The 20,050-nt window shown below is 41.7% G+C and overlaps 1 protein-coding gene and 1 pseudogene across 1 annotated transcript; both read right to left on the bottom strand.

Moving 5' to 3' along the window:
• Positions 1–2,172: 2,172 nt before the first annotated feature.
• Positions 2,173–8,785, bottom strand: LOC113055882 (carbohydrate sulfotransferase 15-like; annotated as a pseudogene).
• A 2,296-nt stretch (positions 8,786–11,081) lies between these two features.
• LOC113055884 (ornithine aminotransferase, mitochondrial-like) lies at positions 11,082–16,886 on the bottom strand. The gene is made up of 10 exons (XM_026222263.1): positions 16,783–16,886; positions 14,880–15,083; positions 14,424–14,648; positions 14,251–14,346; positions 14,032–14,159; positions 13,387–13,509; positions 13,034–13,162; positions 12,841–12,954; positions 12,623–12,767; positions 11,082–11,878 (listed from the first exon to the last, which is right to left on the bottom strand). Exons 2-10 carry the CDS (start codon positions 15,079–15,081, stop codon positions 11,718–11,720), a joined length of 1,323 nt encoding a protein of 440 aa, XP_026078048.1. The 5' UTR covers positions 15,082–15,083; positions 16,783–16,886; the 3' UTR covers positions 11,082–11,717.
• Positions 16,887–20,050: the final 3,164 nt, after the last annotated feature.

The following is a 20,050-nucleotide window of genomic DNA, read 5'->3' as shown; positions in this document are numbered from 1 at the left end:
CTCTGACTAATGAAGAAAAACTAATTCCACAATGTATTAAATTATGTTCTCCTTCTGCTCTGCTGAGGTCATGGATCTGTCAGAAACACCAACCATAACAGAATAAGAAATCAAATTGCTTTAACATCAAAAATTCACAATTGTGAGAAATACATTCATAATTACTTTTTTTTTTACTTTGAAGCTGAAAAGAGTCTCCTAAAATCAGACCCTGTTCTGAGATCAGATTCCAGCATCATCAATTCAGTTTTTACGATTCATTTCCATCGGTGCAAATCAAATGTTTCTCTGGTGAAGAAAATGTTCTTCTTGCAGAAACATGAGCCGCAGATCATCAGGAGAGAAACTGTGATGAGGACTGCATTTGACGACTAACAAAAAATAAATACATTAAAAATAAAATCCAGATTGTAGGCCAAACTAAAGCAGAGACTTTACTGAACTCAAAGTGATGCAGAAAGAATCATGTTTCCACAACACAAGGTTTAGTAGTTATGACTGAACAACAGGAGGAGCTCGAGGATCTGAGATGATTCAGACGCTGTTCCTCACACACACACGTACACACACACACACACACACACACACACACACACACACACACACCTCTCACCCCTCGGCGTGGACCGTCACATGATACTCTCCAGGGTTCAGCAGACACCAGTAATCACCATCAGACAGTGAGAGACACAACATTCATCAGATTAACCACAATCAGACACACACACATCATCCGACAGAGTCAGTGCAGTCAGATCAGGAACATTACTGAACATTTAGAGACATGCTCCTGGGGTCAGAGGTCAGGGGTCAGAATGGCTTAAAGCAACCTATTAATGGAAACATGAGTTGAGTGACCGCAGCAGTTCATACACTTACACATCTATGAGATGAAACCATGTTCAGTAATATCACAGGTTTGACTACACTGGCACTATCTGATGAGAAGAGCTGAAGTGTTCTGACTCTATTGTCCTCCAGAGAGCTCAGTTACAGCTTCCAGTTTAATTCTGCCAAGCTGCTTTAAATCAATCTGTGTTGTATAAAGCACTATAGAAATAAATGGGGCTGAATTCTCTTCTCACATCAATGAACTGGCGCCATCTTGTGACTCAAACTAAAGATTTCTAATCATGGAAGTACAAATGATGGACAAACATAGATCTCAAACAAATAATCAATCACTTTTCGATTGAAACCTTTGATAACAGCTTAGTTCCCAAAATCTAACCAAACAGGAAATGCATTGTAATGTTGGAGGAATGTTTTGGATCAGATCTCAGAGTCTGCTGGTCCTGAAAACACCAAACCCATCGCTGTCGAGCCAAAAGAACACATTTCAGAACCAGCACATTACCCAGAAGCCTCTTTGTTTGTGATATTGAGCTTCCTGAGCTGCTAGAGCCATCAAACAGGAGAAACCTTTAGAAAGCATTTATGATTTTTGATAAAAACCCAGGAGCGGTTCTCACACACCGTTACACTGAGATATTCCCACTGGGAGACTGATGCAGGATCCAGGAGTTTCCCATCAAACCCTGAACAAGAACAAGCTCTCTCTCACACACACACACACACACACACACACACACACACACACACACCCTGCGTTCACTCAGAGGAGCTCATCCCTGTGCATTACTCCCTTCAAAGGGTGTACCCTCCGCAGTGAGAGCTTCGAAGGGCTGAAGGGTGTAGGGGACCAAACTACTGTTTCTTGAAGTGCCCTTCTGCATCATCATCACGTGAAAAGAATCTGCGCAAAGGATCATGGGAGCCTGAAGTGTCCGTCAGTTGTACCCTTAGAAATCCTTCATCCAGTAGTGCCCTCTGAAGTGGCCAGTTTCGAGCTCTTCGGTGTGTAATGACCCCTCAGTATGGGTCATGATTGTTTTCACTCTGAAGTGCCCTTGGTTTGGAACACACTCCAACACTCGCGTTATAATCAGTGAAGCTGTCTACACTGTGTGATGATTATGAATGCATCTCTGATGCTTACTATGAATCCACGCACATCTGCACTTTGTTGTTTATGAGGAGAGAATTAGTTTTGAAGCTTAAAGTTTGAATGTTTTGAAGGGAATACAGTCTGCCATAAAAATAGATAAGATAGATTTATATTGTCAGATGATAGATAGCATGTTTAAAGCATGAATTAGAACACAGCCAGAATGTTTTAACACATTTAGCATGTTTATAAAATGATTTGCATGTTAGCATGTCGTTAACATGTTTGTAGCAAGTTTAGCATTTGACTTATCAGTCAATAAATGGAAAACAAAGTAACTGGCATTATTTTTTTGAAAAAGTACTCAGATATTTTCTTGTAAATGAAAAATGCGCTACTTTACTATTAACTTGAAAAACGTAATCTGATGATGTAACTTGCGTCACGTGTAATGTGTTACTCCCAGCACTGCACACATCCTTTACTCTTTACTGTGAACTCATTAAATACTGTTGTGTTTTCATCCATACAGTCAAAGTCAACACGGTCCAAAGTTATTCAGTTTCCAGTTTTTCCACAATATCTTCTTTAGTGTTTTTTGGGTGAACTATCCATTTAAAAGTACACATAAAAGCCGGATTCTTCCACGTCTGCTGTACCAGCAGTGTTTAATCTAGTCTCGTTAGTGTCACAGATCATAATGATGGCAGGAAGTTGAATCTGGACGGATCTGAGCAGGTGTCAGTGATTCAAACACTAAAGACTCTGTGTGTTCCTCTGTCACGGGTCAGGCGTGTTCAGAGTGAGCGTCCCACGTGAAGGACTCGTCCTGCAGAACCTGGGCCAGTCTCTGATTGAACGGAGAGTAGAACAGTGAGAGCAGCTCTCGTGTGTCCGCACGCATCGGCCCGAGGTCTCTGTCGGACGCACGTCTGGTGTTTGACGCGGGACGCTTGCTGATCTGTCTCTGTTTCTGATCAGACAGCGCTCCTGCAAGAGTTGATCCACACAGATCACAGTCAGACACATCTCCAACACTCTTCAAATAAAGCAATGCATTCTGTGTTTTCAGAAATAACTGTAAAGTTAAAATGCATTCTAATATTTTGTCATGTGTTTAAATGCATCATACGTTCCAAAGGTGTAACAATGAATATATGAGTATATATATAATATATATATATATATAAGTACAATAACTGTGGTGATAATTATTCATGAGATCATATGATGAATTATAAAGTGCATTACAAGGAGCAATTAATGCATTAAAACTACTTTCATAATGCATTATATAAAGTGTTACCAAGATCATATTTGATTCATATGTATTGTCTCTTTAGTTATTTTCTAAATACACATGACATATTGTGATCTGCATGTTCTACATAACAGCACTACTCAGATGATGATGATGATGATGATGATGATGATGATGATGGGGCTCTGGCGCCCCCTGCTGCTCACAGCATGAACATGAACAGGACTGGACTGGTCATCAGGACTGACCTAAGCGCAGGAAGTGGAAGATCCTGCTCATGCTGAGCTCCGGGTTTAAAGCGTGATCCTCCAAACGCAAAACTAAGAGCTGATCACGGCTGAACACTGACAGCCAGTCCAGAAGAACACCACATACAGGCCCACCTGCAGACGCACCTGCACACACACACACACACACACACACACAGTGAAAATGTGACATAATCAACCAATCAGAACAGAGCTGGTGTCTCCAGTGGTGTCAGAAAGTCAAAGTATTTGTGTTTATTGTTCATCTTTATTGTTGTTTTTATTTATGTTTCCAACCTGTAATATATGTAAATGAAGAGATCGGTGGCCCTGCTGAACACAGAGGTCAGAGGTCACTCACGCTCATGGCGTTGTTCAGTGTGTTGTTGTACACACACACTCTGAGCCCAGCGTCGCGCAGACAGTCCTCGAACATCCACAGAGACTCACACACCTTCTGATGGAAGTCCAGCGCTGATTTATCACTCGTGCCGAAGTACAAATAATCTGAATACAGCCTGAAGAGAAACACCACACGCGCACACACACACACACACACACACACACACACACACACACACACACACACACACGCGCACACACACACACACACACACATACGCACACACACACACACACACACACGCACACACACACACACACAATGTCTAGATATATTTTAGTTTAGTTATTTTAGTACTTAAAAATGTTGACCAGATGAAGTAAATATTAAGGTTTTTATATTTTTTACGTAAATGTTCTGTGGTTTTAGTTAGGGTTAAGGGCGTGTGGTGACCTCTGACCTCTCCACGGGGTCTCTGAGGATGGCGATGAATCGTGCGTCCGGCTGCAGCGCGTGAATGAAGTCCTGGACGAGTGCCGGAGGCTCCGCCCCTCTGCTGTTGCCATGGAGATACAGCCAGGCGTTGTTGTCCCACATAGTGGAAGCGCTGGCCTCACCTGTCAATCAAACACACACACACACACACATTTAACATGGAAATGAAGCCATGCTTTAATGATGCTATTCAGAGAGGATGATGAGTTTTTTCCATCTAGGACCGAACTTTTCCTTCAGAACAGTGTGTACGCGCTCCACACACACTGTATTACACTGTATATTAATCGTTAGTATTAAAACACTAGATGCAACCACTGCATGTTATTCATTTTTTAAGTAACTGATTAAATGACTGATAAATTAAGAGTCAGCCCAGACATGAATACATCTAATTACTGTAAAGTGTGTTATTCTGTGAGGCGCAGGCGTGAGGACAGTACCAGTGATGATGTTGCTGCTGGAGTTTCCCAGAAGGCTTTGCTGTATCTGAAGGGTCACCGGGTCAAACAGGTCCAGATAATGGTCCAGCGGGAAACGTGTGTGAGGACGTCCACCGTATTGAAAGACTCCTGCACACACACACACACACACACATCCAGCACATTTATGAGCATCAACAGGACAACATAAAACACACTTAAGCAGACACCAAGACAAAGAACACTGAGCACTGGACAGTTATATATACTTTACCCACAATGCATCTTGTTGATACAGTGTCAGTATACAGACATTTATAAATCTGTGTCAATGTTAGATTGGATCTGGAAATATTTTCTAGACCTGGTATAAATATCTCTTTTCATAATTATAAATTAATTGCATTATGGGAGTGAATCACTCTCAGGGCGACTTTATCTGTGTGTTTCAGTTCAGACGCTTCTTGTTTTCACTGGTTTAGACCCAGTTCTGGTCTGTTTCTTTAGTGTAATGACAGTGAGATGACGCGTGAGACACACAGGAAGCGCACCGAGCCTCTTCCTGCTCCACCAGTGTGGCTCTTTGGGCTGTGTGAGCTGGACGTCCGGGTGAAGCCTCAGGCGCTCGTACAGGTCCGTCGTGCCACACTTGGGCTGACCGATGATGTAGAAGTAGGGCAGACAGCGCAGCCGCTGCAGTTTCCCATCATGCCGTGTTACCAGCTGTCTGAAGGAGACGCTCAGCTGCTCAAAGATGTGCTGTATGGGTCTGAAGGAGCGTCCGAACAGGTTTGACCCGTACGGATCCACGCTCACGTCTCCACGCAGCTCCTGGAACCAGCAGGGGTTCTTAACGTCCGGCAGAAAGCGCTTCGGAGCCACAGAGAACATCTGCAGACACAGAAGAGACGTCACTCCGACTCAGAAACACATAATACACTCGTCAAAACAGATTCTATTGTTGTGCATGAGGAGAGAATTCAAGAGAGAGCAGAATTCAGTCAACGCTCTCTCAACAACAACACTCCGGTGTTTCAGCGATGACTCATCTGAACGCCTCTGATTGGCCAGCTATTCACTTTTTGAATTTCACATAAAAAATCTAGTGTTTAATCATGTCTAAATATTTATTCAAATGCAAATCTTAACAATAAGTAAGCAGGTCTGACCTGCAATAGCATTTCGAGAAACTCAACTAACAGATATATGTCTATTAATTAAAGAGAGTTTACAAATAAAAATACTTTTTTTCCGACCACATAAAAACTCTAATTTGCCTCTTTGCATTGGAATTTAAATCCTTTTCTGCATCTTAACCTTAAATACTACACTAATCATAATAGAAATATTAGAAATATTCCATAATCTATAAAAACACTTCCTCCAGTGAAAAAGTGTCCAGATCAAGCAGTGTTTAAACAGCTCTAAACTAATACGTGTCTGGATTTTGATGTGAGAGACTTCTTCACTGGAGGAAGTGTTATAGATTATAAACTATGTATTTGAGTTAAAATCATCTTAATGCTGTCTGTAGCTGGAGACGCTGAACTCACATGTTCCTCGAGGATGATCAGCTCGCTGACGTCAGGAACACGTCTGGCTCTGAACTCCACTTTAGCTGAGATGCTCTGCACCACGTCTCTGAGGGCGTCTTCACTCAGGTCCTCCTCCATCAGATATGGATCGAAGAGCAGAGTCTTCCTCTTGCAGGACAGCATGTAAGACGCCGTGATGAAGACGAGGAGGAGGATGAAGCCGCAGACTTTCGAGCACCAGATGCATGATGCAGACCTGCGCTGTGTTTCATGATCAACCTTCTGCACACACATTAACAAACATCATCACATCTAACACAGTGTGTTCTGACACAATAAAAGCTTGAGGGTTTAACTCTTACAAGTGAGGAAACTCAAATATAACTACTACAATTTCACTATAAAAAGAAATGCATTAACTTATTATGAAATATCTATTTTTATGAGCATGTGTTTACCTTCAGGTGGACAGCGCTGAACTCAAACTCACTGATCATGACAGAAACAGAACCTCGAGATCTGGAACACGTCACAGGAACTGAACTGAGAACCACAGAGACTCTGTCAGTGACACCAGACTGATACTCCACAGAGGAACAGAAGCACAGTAAAGCAGTTTCATAAACCATACACAACCAGATTCACCATCATGATATCAGAAACAGATCCTGCAACAGAAACAGATCCAGAACTTTAATTCAGATCCTGATCCTGTACGAGTCCCTAACTCCAGACAGAGACGCTTCACGCACACACACACACACACACACACACTCACACACATACACACACACACACATTATACATCTGTATCTGGCTGCTCTGAATGTCTGTTTACATGGAAATCCAACAGGAAATGACCAGAGATTTCAACAGGAACAGGAAGTGATGCGGATCCCAGAGTGAATTCAGTTCTACTGTACACAGCTGAAACAGACGTGAAGAGCTCATGAACTATTGATGAGGGTTAAACGGCTCTCGTCACTGCTGATGGTTTATTCAGCAGCCGCACTGAAGATGATGATGATGATGAAGCTCATACTTCATACTAACAAACACAGACAGAAAACATCGACCCAAGCGTCTGTGATGAAGCGACGATTCACACCGAACTCAACACCATTCATCTGAAGATTCACAGGATTCAGATTCACGTCTTCATCACAGCAGCACAGATATCAGCCAGAGATACTGAAGCACAGAAGAGTCGAACATGACCAGATCTCACGGCATTGACTTTCCTGCTCTTCTGCACGAGGCGCACGAAGTGTAAAGATGGTAAATCATGGTAAGAAGGAGTTTCATCACAGCTGGTACAGAATCAATCAGAAAAGAGCAGTAAAAGAGAAGAAAAGACACCAGACCATGAATCAGGATTTCACCCTTCGCTCCGCTGGACTCAACAGAGACTCTGCATGTGTTATTAAAGCAGCGTATGAACCACAGACACATACCATCAGACTGACGTCCTCTAGAAAACATGCAACCCTGATGATCTGACATTTCCAGAACAGCTTTAGTCTCGAAATGAAAGGTGCTTTACAAAGAAATGAAGTATTAAATGATAAACATCTGCTCTGCTTCTGATCTAACTGGTGAGTATGGTTTTAAAACCCTACACAGAACAGAGACAGACCTACTGAAAGTTTGTAATGATCTGCTTCTTGCCTCTGACTCGGGTGACCATAACATCTCGATCTCTCGTGTGGAGCATTGTGTCCGCATTAAGGTTATGTGTTGGATTGGTTTCGATCATATTTGTCTGGTAGAAGCTTTTTTGTTTGCCTTCTGCGTGTTCTGTGTGTTTCTCACGTGGGGTCCCCCAGGGCTCCATTCTGGGGCCTATTCTATTTTCTTTATATATACTTCCACTAGGATTCATTTTCAGGAAGGGTTATATTTAGTTTCACTGTTATGCAGATGATACATAATTATATCTGCCATTGAAACAAAATTATCCACATTCTACAGTGACCCTTTTGTGTTGCCTTGAGGAAATGAAAGCCTCCATGGCAGTATTTTTTTTTTAATTGAATGAGGATAAGACGCAAGTTATATTGTTCACTCCAGAGGGTGCTTTTGACATTTGACAGATTCAGCCTCAGAAATCTTCAATAGTTCTTTAACAATTTAGCACAAGGACAAGAAACATACTGAAATCACTCAGAAATAAAGCCCTGGAGTCACTAAACACTGCATCACTTCTCAGGGAAGAAGCAGCACATGCTTATTGGTGGACCATATATTCATTTAGTATTTTATGATGATTTAAATAAATTCAAGATGATTTCAAGAAGTTAAACTTTATGATTTGATCGGATCGAACTCGGATTTCAAATGAACAAATAACAGATTAATTTCTGCTGATAAACCGCTGATTTACTGTATTTCACATCAACTTCAGGCACAGAATCAATACCAGCTCACGTACCCTTCAATCAATCAATAAATCAATCAGTCGATCGATCGATCCATCACTCACCGTCATAATCCGAAGATAGAGAAACTTTCCTCCTCGGAGACGATCAGCTGTGCGCGTCCCCGCTGCCGCGCGCTCATCGCTCAACTCTCAGAGGGGGCGGGGCCACAGCGCACGACTATAATAACAGCACGTGAACCAGAATAAATCTTTCTGTCATTTTATGTCAGTAAATGTAACCTTCACACAGTACTATTTACTAACCTTACCATTAAATGCTTATACACAACAATATGAAAAATTATGGACACGGCATGGACTTAATAGAAAAACTGATGATGTTGTATAACACAGAAGTGATTTATCAAATCAGACTTAATATAACACGACTAAAATACCACTGACCTCCTTCCTTATGAACACTGATCAGTCTGTTTATATCTCTATCCTAACGATTATATCATAAATCACATTATAAAACACACCAGCCTATCTGAGATCAGCAGAATCAGGAAGTTTCAGTGTGATATATCTACCAGATTTTGCTATACGTTTGATTTCATCATATAATAATGCTGTTAATAGTGTTCCTCGTCTGTTTGATTACATCTCTTCTATATGCACATAAACTGACAGTCACCACTGATAAACTACTACTAGATACATTGACAAAAACTTAATTTTCTGTAAAGCTGTTTTGCAACCATTTAAATTAATTTAATCTTGAATTTAAGTAAAATCAGACACGATTTCTTAACAGAAGTAGATATCTGCACCAATTAGCCATGATTTACATCCAAGTTTGTGTAAAGATGATGGACTCTGAGGCTGGAACACAACTAATGCAGTGGAAATACTGTCCACACACAGATTCACCGTGAACTTTAATTCAGATGATTTCAGAACCAGAACAGAGAATAAACTCTAGATTCTGTATGACAAAAGAGACGGGTAGAATGTCATGTGACCTTTGACCTTCTGTTAGACAAGCCTTCACTTCTGAAATGATGACACGGATCAGTTTTCACACTCCTTTACAGTTTACAGACGTGCTGTATGTTGTGAGATTGATTAATCGTACTCTCTGTGTTTGATGTAATGAAGCAGAACCTCGAGGTCCAGAATGTTCCAGTGCATCCGCCAGAAACTGAGCTCATTTTACTTCCTCTAGTCAGTCACATGATTTCCTGTTCAGAGACAAACATCCTGTGGCTACAGTGGGTTCACATTCTGATGGAAACACAGCTACAGAAGCAGCTAAACTATCTGTTACATCAAAACACACTCAGTTACAGGAATAAACCTGCAGAACATCAAATATATCGATCAATCAATCCTTGCTTCATGAGTAATCAGCAGCTGTGTGCTAGTTCAGCATGACTCCTAGTGTTTACAGGTCTCCGGGATCTTCTCAGCTCCAGATCCTGATCCGGTTTCTCCTTCAGAGACAGTTATTCAGAAGAAATCTGGAACAAATCTTGAAAAGGTTTTGTGATCTAGTCTGGATCTGCATCAAACCTTCAGCATGTGCTGATGCTCTAAACCTTGTGGAAGGGTTGGGATTCCTTTGATCCAGAAAAACTCCTGATCCCGGAAGGACACAACATATATCATGCGGTGTATGCAGACATTTACATTTTGCATCTGATTTGTTTAACTGTTGCACAGACAGAAGCAGGACATCTGTTTAATCTTTCAGTAAAAAAGGGCCCCAAGAAAATAACCCCCCAAACATGGTCAATATCAACCAAAATTATATTTAATTTCAGCCGTCATGACTGTATTTAATTATAGATTACACCATCAGAGAGGAATCAGTCTAACACAGCATCTAACAATGCTTGTATTTATTTATTTCTGATTTAAAGAAAGTGAAATTAATGTGTTATATTGTTTCTGTCTCTTCAGATACACATTAAAATAAGCCCGTTCTGTTCTAGCTGTAGTTATTTAGTGTTTGATGTGTAGTGCTGTAATCCGGATTTATTCATCTGCTGCAGTGTGAAACTGGATCAGGATCTGAAGTGAAGTGGATTACCTGCTCCTGGATAGTTAGTAAAGCTTCCTGAAATCTGCTGTGGTTGAGATCAGACCCTACAGATTCATTCACTATCACTCGATTATTCACACGACACAGAAACAGAATAAAGATCTTCATTTACTCCTCGACGCCGAGTCGCAGCTCTTTTCAAATCAAACTGAAGAACACAAAACATCTCAGAATTCAGCAGATCCACAGAACTTACTGATGTTTGTGCTGTTGATTTCCCTCCAAAATGATGTCACTTCCTGGAGGATGATGCTTTGGTTTGATGTGGACAGAAACCATTTTAAATCAATGATAAATAATGAAAATGTGCTGCATAACCAAAAACACCTCAAACTCATTAAATCGGACGTAAACCAAACACAGAGTCTCTCAGCTGACTGAAGGTTTATTTAAGAACAGAAATAAAACCTCGTGTGATGTGTGAACACACACTTCATCCGTTCCACAGCAAACACAAACACTCTTCGCTCCTACACACACTCTCTTTCTGACATGCTGTTTTCACAAAGTTTCATTCCTCATTAATATCAAGCATTGTTAATTATAATCATTAATAAGTGCAGCAGAACGTGACACTGAATAATTCAGTTTGACTGCGGTTAAAGTGCACTCTTCTCTCGTCACTGGAAGAAAAACTCCTCTTCAAGTTTTTAAACATGTCTGAAACACTGTGACAGTGACCTTCGTTCATCTTCCTCTGGAGGAAAGAAACTGTAAACGTCACAGCGTTGGCCTTCAGAAACCTTTATGACACTTCATCAGAACTAAAACAGACCTTCATCCAGAGAGAAACTACTATTCCAGAATCTCAAGCTCAGCTGAGAATGATAAAGACTAAACAAGCGTAACTCTGAAAGCACTAAAAGTCTCCATGAGCGTCGAGCGGATCTGTAACAGCTCATGAGAAATACACCAGAACAACACAAACAGGCTAAAATCTGAAGAATTAGAGGTGAACACCACCCCGATGATGAAGATGAAGAGGATTCCAGTGGTTTAGAAGGACAGGATGGTCCTGCTGATGATGTCCACACACTCTCTGACCTCATCCTCCTTTATAATGAGGGGCGGGGCTAGCCTGATGATGTCACCGTGAGTGGGCTTGGCCAACAGACCGTTGTCACGGAGACGAAGACACACCCTCCAGGCATCATAGTCTGTGTGAGATCAGAGGATTAGAAACGGATTATCACACACACACACACACACACACCAGATCACACACCTGCACAGAAACACAGATCTCCATTATAAACATACGATGATCACAGTGACCTGCTCAAACAACATCGTGGACTGAATCTCTCACAGCTGATGTTTTTAGTCGCTCATGTTCCTCAGATCATCAGCGCTCGTCCTTCACATCAAACATCACTCTGTTTAACCGGACGAGCGACTCCAAGTGTTCAGCTGCTGCCCAGCCCTTACTACACTTAAAGGAACACTACACTATTTCTGAAAACAGGCTCATTTTCCAGCTCCACTACGCAGCGCCTGAGAACAACATCCCTGCGTCTGCTGAACTCATGCTACGGCAGGAGAGCTCCTCCATTATTACACCAGACTGAGAGGATAGTTTCTAGCAATATCAGCCGAGAAAATCACAACTTTTAATTTTCTGTCGGTCTTAGAACACAATGTTACTACAGAAGAGGCAAGTTTTAAATTGTTTTAAGATGCTAATGGTCTAATGAGATTCAATGATCTATGCTAAGCTAAGCTAAAAGTGCTACCGCTAGACACAGAGATCGGTGAATGGATTTGAAATCTCTAGGTGAAAAACAGTGCAGTGTTCCTTTAAGACTGCAGCCGTGGAGATGAACCTGAGGAAACACTGATGTGGATCTGAAGCTGTAGACTGGTCTGAATGCTGCTGGTTTTGTGGTGGTTCTGGTTCTGACCTTTGGTCTCTTTGATGATGATGGCGTTCAGGAGGCCTTTCCCACGGACGCCGCTCACGATCTCCAGCGGAAGCTTCCTGAGCTCAGAGCGAAGAATCTGACCCATCAGATCCGCATTCTGAGCCAGACCCTCCTCCTCCAGAACCTGAGGAGAACCAGAGCGTGAGCACACACACATACACACACACACACACACACACACACACACTCACACACACCTCCAGAGCAGCGATGGCGACGCGGCAGGCCAGAGGGTTTCCTCCATACGTGGATCCGTGTTCTCCAGGTTTGATGGTCAGCATCACCTCATCATCACACAGAACAGCAGAGACCTGACACACACAGATCATCAGCGAACGCACGTGTGTGTGTGTGTGTGTGATAGAGTGTGTGTGTGTGTGTGTGACTCACCGGATACACTCCTCCTGACAGAGCTTTACCCAAAATCACCAGATCTGGTCTCACCGCCTCGTGGTCCACAGCCAGACGCCGTCCAGTGCGGGCCAGACCGGTCTGCACCTCATCAGCAATGAACAGAACCTGACGCGCGCACACACAGAATTTACTTTTTTTTAAAATGAAAGTAAAAATGCACAAAGTTTCCTGTGAGGGTTAGGGTTAGGTGTAGGGTTGGTGAAGGGACATAGAATATACAGTTTCTACAGAATAAAAACCATTACACCTATGGGATGAACACACTTTACACAAAAACAAACATGAGTGTGTGTGAGAGAGAGAGAGTGTGTGTGTGTGTGTTTGCTCACATTATGTTTGGTACATAACTCCCGGACTTTGGTGAGGTAACCAGGGTCAGGAACGATCACACCTGCTTCTCCCTGGATCGGCTCCACCATGAACGCAGCCACGTTTGGATCCTGAAGTGCTTTCTGCGCACACACACACACACACACACACACACACACACACAGATGATCGGGAGGAAACTAGTTGAGCTGGTTACAGGATTATTTCAACAGAAAATAACAGCCGAGTCATTAACTACTCCGCCTCGTGTCGGTCCACACCCAGAAGACTTTTGTTCATCTTCAGAACACAAATGAAGATATGTCTGATGACAGAACACTGTCAGATTTCCTTCCTAACTAACACTTTGATTTTCATTTTCATTTTGGGGTGAACTAAGCATTTAAGATACAGGTTCATATTTATTATTATTATATCACAATTATAATTTTCATACAGTACTACTATACTAACAAAGATCATTAATGACTTACTGAATATCTTATTTATGGTTATTGCTATTAGTAAATAAAAGAAGAAACACTGTTACTACTGTAATATTTCTGTTACTGTATTTTGCGTTCGGACAGTGCTAATGTTTAGTGTTTATTTCTTCTGCGAGGCGCTGCAGACGGAGCTCATGAACACAGATCTGAACACAGTACCTGGAGCGCAGTGATGTCGTTGTACGGGATCAGCTCGAAGCCGGGCATGAAGGGTCCGAACCCCTCGAAGCTGCTGGGGTCCGTCGAGCTGGAGATGGCAGCCATCGTGCGACCCCAGAAATTCCCCGCTAAGGGAGACGAGCAGACGAGAGACTTCTGAATGATATCAAACTCCTGTAAATAAACCTCATCGTTCCTGACGGTGAGCTGCTGTCTTACCTGCAAACACGATCTTCGCCTCATATTTCGGGACGCCCTTGACCGTGTACGCCCACTTACGGGCCAGTTTACAGGCCGTCTCTCCGCCCTCCACACCTTCAACACACAAGAGCAGCATCAGAGCACTGTTCTGACCGTCGGGTCAGTCGTGTGCGGTGTGCTGACCGCTGTACCTGTGTTCATGGGCAGCACTTTATCGTATCCGAACAGGCGTGTGATGTACTGCTCGTAGACGCCCAGCACGTCGTTGTAGAAGGCTCTGGAGGTGAGCGTGAGCCGCGAGGCCTGCGCCGTGAGCGCCGCGATGATCTTGGGGTGACAGTGACCCTGGTTTACAGCGCTGTACGCACTCAGGAAGTCAAAGTACCTGCGGCCCTCCACGTCCCACACGTGAACCCCTGCAACACACACACACACACACACACGCACCGAGTCTTTACACAAGTGTGAGGAAACAAGTCAAATCTCATATATTCTCATAATTCTGACCTTCCTCTGAATTCTGAGTTTATATCTTGTAATTCAGAATCATGAGAAAAGTCTGCTTTGTGACACAAACTCATAGTCTGAGAGAAAAGCGGTCCGAGCTGTGGATGAGGATGCTTCCCAGAGTTCAGTGCGTGGCCTACCTTCTCCTCGCTCCAGGGCCACGGGCAGCGGGTGATAGTTGTGAGCGCCGTATCGATCCTCTCGAGCGTAAACCTCTTCTGGTGTCAGCTGACGCTCCGCTGGTTTGGCTCTGGACGCCGCGGAGGACGTGCGTGTCCCAGAATGCACTGCACGGCTCAGGACGGGCGGCACGCCTCTCATCAGACTCTTCATGCTGTTCATGACTGTTCACACGACATACATCATTTAGACTTCACTCACATCTTTAGTTCAAATACTCTGAAGACTTCTCACAGATTTAGTTTGTTGCATGACTGCACCTTCCTGTAGGTTTACATGCTTAACACATACTTGTTTACAAGCTGCTTTGTTTACAGGGTTACCAGGGTAACGGCAGCTGCTATGAAATAATGATTTGATAAAATGTATTATTATTGTTATTATAACTTAAGAACTGTGCAATATATTTGTGTCATAATTTGTTCAAGTTAGACCGATATTGTATTAGATTAATAAATATGTATATGTATCTGTGTGTGTACGTGTAAAGACCTCTAACTAGCTTGCTCTATTCTTTTTATTTATTATATTAGTTAAAATCTCATGCTACGTGTACTGTGTTAACCTAACTGAGACTTGTTATAGCACTTATATATCATTGCTCTTTTGTTGTTTTTGATCGCTTCCACTGTCTTCATCTGTAAGTCGCTTTGGATAAAAGCGTCTGCTAAATGAATAAATGTAAATGTAAATAAAACTGTAGGATTTCATCAAAGAAATAACATTTACTAAAAGATTTACAAAATGGATTCAATTTCTGGATTCAAGTTTCTGATGTTTTATGAATAATTCATGAAGTGACATCACTCTATTAGTTATCAACGCTGTTCATATGGAGACACTTTTTACCATCTAATTTAATTCCTTATGAGGAAAATCACTTTTAATCATCTGCTTCCAATATTATTGAAGTAAAACGATTGTGAATCAGCAATGCTGAAAAATGTGACAGTATTTTTCTTGATGACTGTATAAATGCATAACTATATAATAATGAACACAGATGAAGAGAGCTGTGCTCGGGATCACCAGCTCATGAAAGAAACTGATGAACAGACAGAAACCAGCAGACCGGCCTGTGTTTCTCATTCAGACGCTCACAATGAGCCGCAGAGCTCATCCTCATCATCTTCATCATCCTCATCCTCATCCTGACAGATCACAGACACCTGCTGATATCAGATCAGTCTCACAGCCATCAATTATTACACCGGTTCCTTAGAATCTTTCCACTAACAGTCACTTATTTATAGAGACACATGATCACATGACATATCAAATTTAGCCTAAAGCAGTGATTGGCTAAAAACTAACTGCCCTCGACACGCCCACTGCATGACCTGCCAAGGGTTAAATAAAGACTCACTCTCTCTCTCTCTCACACACACACACACACACACACACACACACTCACTCACAGTCTCACAGACACACACACAGACACATACATACACACACACACACACACACAGACACAGACATAAACGCACGCACACACACACACATTTTTTTATGAATACAGTTATACAGCAGTCAAGAGAATTTACCAATAAAGTAACAATTTAAATACATGAAAATAATATTAACATGACGTTGGTGAATATCGCTGATTAAACTCCCAGCGAATCCTTCATGAATCTGCATCTTCACCTTCATCAGTCTAACCCTCATCATCTTCCTCACTGCTGCGCCTCATTAACATACTCGTGTTTATGAATATTCATCAGCCCTCACTGCATTATTAATAACCGCGCGGTGTCTCTGTCTGACCCGTATGTCTGTCTGTCTGCGGGTTTATATGTGTGTGTGTGTGTGTGTGTGTGTGTGTGTGTGTGTGTGTGTGTGTGTTGTGTTGTGTTTTACCTGCTGCGGGTCCGTGCGGATCGGTTCTGCTCCTCCCGCGTGTCTCACACTGCCTCGTCTAGACGGATTATCAAGTGCACGCATACACGTCACGCTACGTCATGACGCAACCGGCTTCAGCGCTTTGAATGGTAATCACTTTCAGCATCAACGTGAAACATCCTAATACTGTATTGGTTTTATTGCGACTGTAATTGATTAATCTGAAGTGACTGCGTGTGGGAACAGACTGAAAGTGTGATGCAACACTAGTCATTCGTCTCCCCTGATAAAATTTTGGCCAGATATTGTCTAAAATTAGTAATCATTTATTCATTTGGCAGACAGTAAAGCAATTTACAGTGCTTGAAACATACATTTTCAATGCTAATTCAAATGTAGTTTGGGCAGAGTTATGAATTGAAATATTATTATTAGTAGTATTATTATCATCATCATTATAATCGAAAACATACGAAAAACGTCCTTGTGTATTTTATTTTATTTTTGGATAGCAGCATCTATGTGCATTTCCAACATTTAGCAGCTGGACTTCATTTCCCAGAAGCCCCTGTGGCCAGTGTGCCGCGCGTGCGCAGTCGCGTCAGCAGTGTATGATAGCTGAGAGAGATGAGGACAGATCTGGAGAAACAGAGGAGGTGAGAACTAGCAAGCGATTTACAAAATAAAGTTATTCATTAAATATTGCAGGACACTTTCATTGCGTTGCATAATAATAACGACCTATAATAAGATATGAATTTGGCCATGTACTGACAAGAGTCTTACACAACAGATCGAATAGATTTGATATGGTACCATACTACCATACTCCATACTGTTCATAGTATGCACACTTTCTGTAGACACACTACATTAGCCAAAATCTGAAGTACACATCCACTGGCTGAATTACTCTCTCCATTTCTGCTGTATCTTTACATGATATGTGACAAAAAAAAAAAAAAAAAAAAAAAAACACAAATATATATATATATATATATATATATATATATATATATATATATATATATATATATATATATATATACACTGTATTTTCTTTTTCTCTATATTTATTACTATATTGTTATAATTATTTTTAAATTTATTGTCTATTGTCTGTATGTTTGTCTGCGGCTCCACCTGCTGGTGCGTGATGGTACTGCACACACACACACACACACACACACACACACACACACACACACACACACACACACACACACTCATCCAGGCCACACAGGAAAAAAGGGGCCTATTAGTAGAGCAGTAATTCATACCCTTAACGTACTAAATTGTAGGCTTACATATTGGGGTAAAAAGGTACAGATGTCCTTTTAAGAGAAATGCTACAGTGTCAAGCTGCTGTACCCCAAAAGGTACAACATAGAAAGATCTAGAACCTCACTCTGGGGCCGTGAAAATAATTAAAGGTTCACTTTCCCTTTTCTTCATTTTCTCAATATCTCCATCTCTCCCTTTTGTTCCTGACCGGTCACTTCTTCACCAGCAGGTCTAATGTTCTGATTTCAGGATGTTATTAGCACAGAATCTTATTTATCTTAAAATGACTTCACATACCCTAGATTTAACAAACCTCTATTACATACAAATATATACTAGCAGTCAAAAGATTTTTAAGGTTTTTATGCAAGAAGTCTTCTGCTCACCAAACCTGTATTTGCAAGAGCAGCAAAAACAGTGAAATATTATTCTAATGTAAACATCTGTTTTCTGTGTGAATCTGTGTTAAAGTGTAATGTATTTCTGTGATGCTCCGCTGTATTTTCAGCATCATTCCTCCAGTCTTCAGTGTCACATGATCTTCAGAAATCAGAATAATATGATGATTTACTGCTCAAGAAACATTTCTGATTATTATCAGTGTTGAACACAGATGAGTAAATCAGGATTATTTGATGAATAAAAAGATCCAAAGATCAGCATTTATCTGAAATAAAAAGCTTTTGTGACATTATACATGCATTAGAACAAAAGCTTGGAGTCAGTGTAATTAAACACACACACACACACACACACACATACACACACTCTCGCTCTCTCACACAGAGTGTGTGTGTGTGTGTGAGAGTGAGTGAGAGAGAGATAGTGTGTATGTGTGTGTGTGTGAGTCTGTGTGTATCGGAAGGCTAATAGTATGGAATAGTAATGGAGCTGCATTAATGTCCTCCATGAGTGGTGTGTGAGCAGTAGGTGGCGCTGCAGCAGGTTCTTACACTGAGAACAAAATATAATCAAAAAATGACACAAATAGTCAGTTTTCAACAAGTAACAACAAATCAAGAGTTGGATCAAATCCAAGAATTACAAAAACTAAAGAAACAGATATAAACCACAGTTACCACAGGTTATATTTTCTAAGGTTAGTGTACAATTGTTTTCAGTCAGCCAAAATGATGATGATGTGACGTCACACTCTATCCAGTCACATGACCTCCCCAGAGCTCCTCCCCCAATCAGAACATCTGAACCCTCTGTAAGTCCCGCCCCTTCCTCCGGTCATATAATCTTCACGTAAAAGATTCATATAGAGTGTTTACACATCTACAACGCTGAGCTGTGATTGGCTGAATCATCTGAGTCTCCCAGCATGCAGTGCTGCTGTTGGAGAGCAGCTGATCTCAGTGTGTCTGTGCAGGATGTGTGTTAGAGGGCAGAGTAACACATCATTAGGATCTCCTTCCAGTGACGTCAGAGAACAAACCTGTTTCCTCTGAATTCAGTTGATTTTCTGTAGTTCAGCCGCCCACTGTACATGAGCCTGTCTTTCCTGTTGATCTGCGACGAGACGCTCGCTGCAAACATCAGACCTCAGGTGGTTCACTGTAGCTGAGAGCAGCAAGGGTTAATCAGATCTGATGTCGCTCTGTCTGGTCCAGTGACAGTCATCTGAGACATCATGCAGCTCACTGACATCAGCCTGTGATGGGGAAGGCTTCGGTTGACCTTTGACCTCACAGTAACTCTGCAGCGTGAGAGCCACACTGACCGATCACTGACCGATGAGCGACCAGGACACGGTCCTCGTGATTGATGACGTACTGTACAATCTGCACGAACACCTTTATCTACGATGCTTTAGATATTCATAATAAACACGATAGTGCATTGTATCTTTGCATAAATAAATATAACCAGTTTTAAATGCATAATATTTTGTGTTTTAATGCAATGCACTTCCTAAAAGTGTAACAATGACTAGATGATTCTGATCACCCTGGTTACTGTCACGAGATCACACACGCATTACACGCTGCATTACAGG

Source organism: Carassius auratus, chromosome 37 (assembly GCF_003368295.1).
Source record: "Carassius auratus strain Wakin chromosome 37, ASM336829v1, whole genome shotgun sequence".
NCBI lineage: Eukaryota > Metazoa > Chordata > Actinopteri > Cypriniformes > Cyprinidae > Carassius > Carassius auratus.
This window is presented reverse-complemented; position numbering and strand designations above follow the sequence as displayed.

What these genes read in the sequence shown, in the direction of transcription:
- LOC113055884 (XM_026222263.1), bottom strand. Translation starts at nt 15,081, where the DNA reads ATGAACAGCATGAAGAGTCTGATGAGAGGCGTGCCGCCCGTCCTGAGC. An exon ending in GGCCCTGGAGCGAGGAGAAG is followed by an intron (nt 14,649 to 14,879) that starts GTAGGCCACGCA and finishes TGTGTGTTGCAG; the next exon opens with GGGTTCACGTGTGGGACGTG. An exon ending in AGTTATGTACCAAACATAAT is followed by an intron (nt 13,163 to 13,386) that starts GTGAGCAAACAC and finishes TGCGCGCGTCAG; the next exon opens with GTTCTGTTCATTGCTGATGA.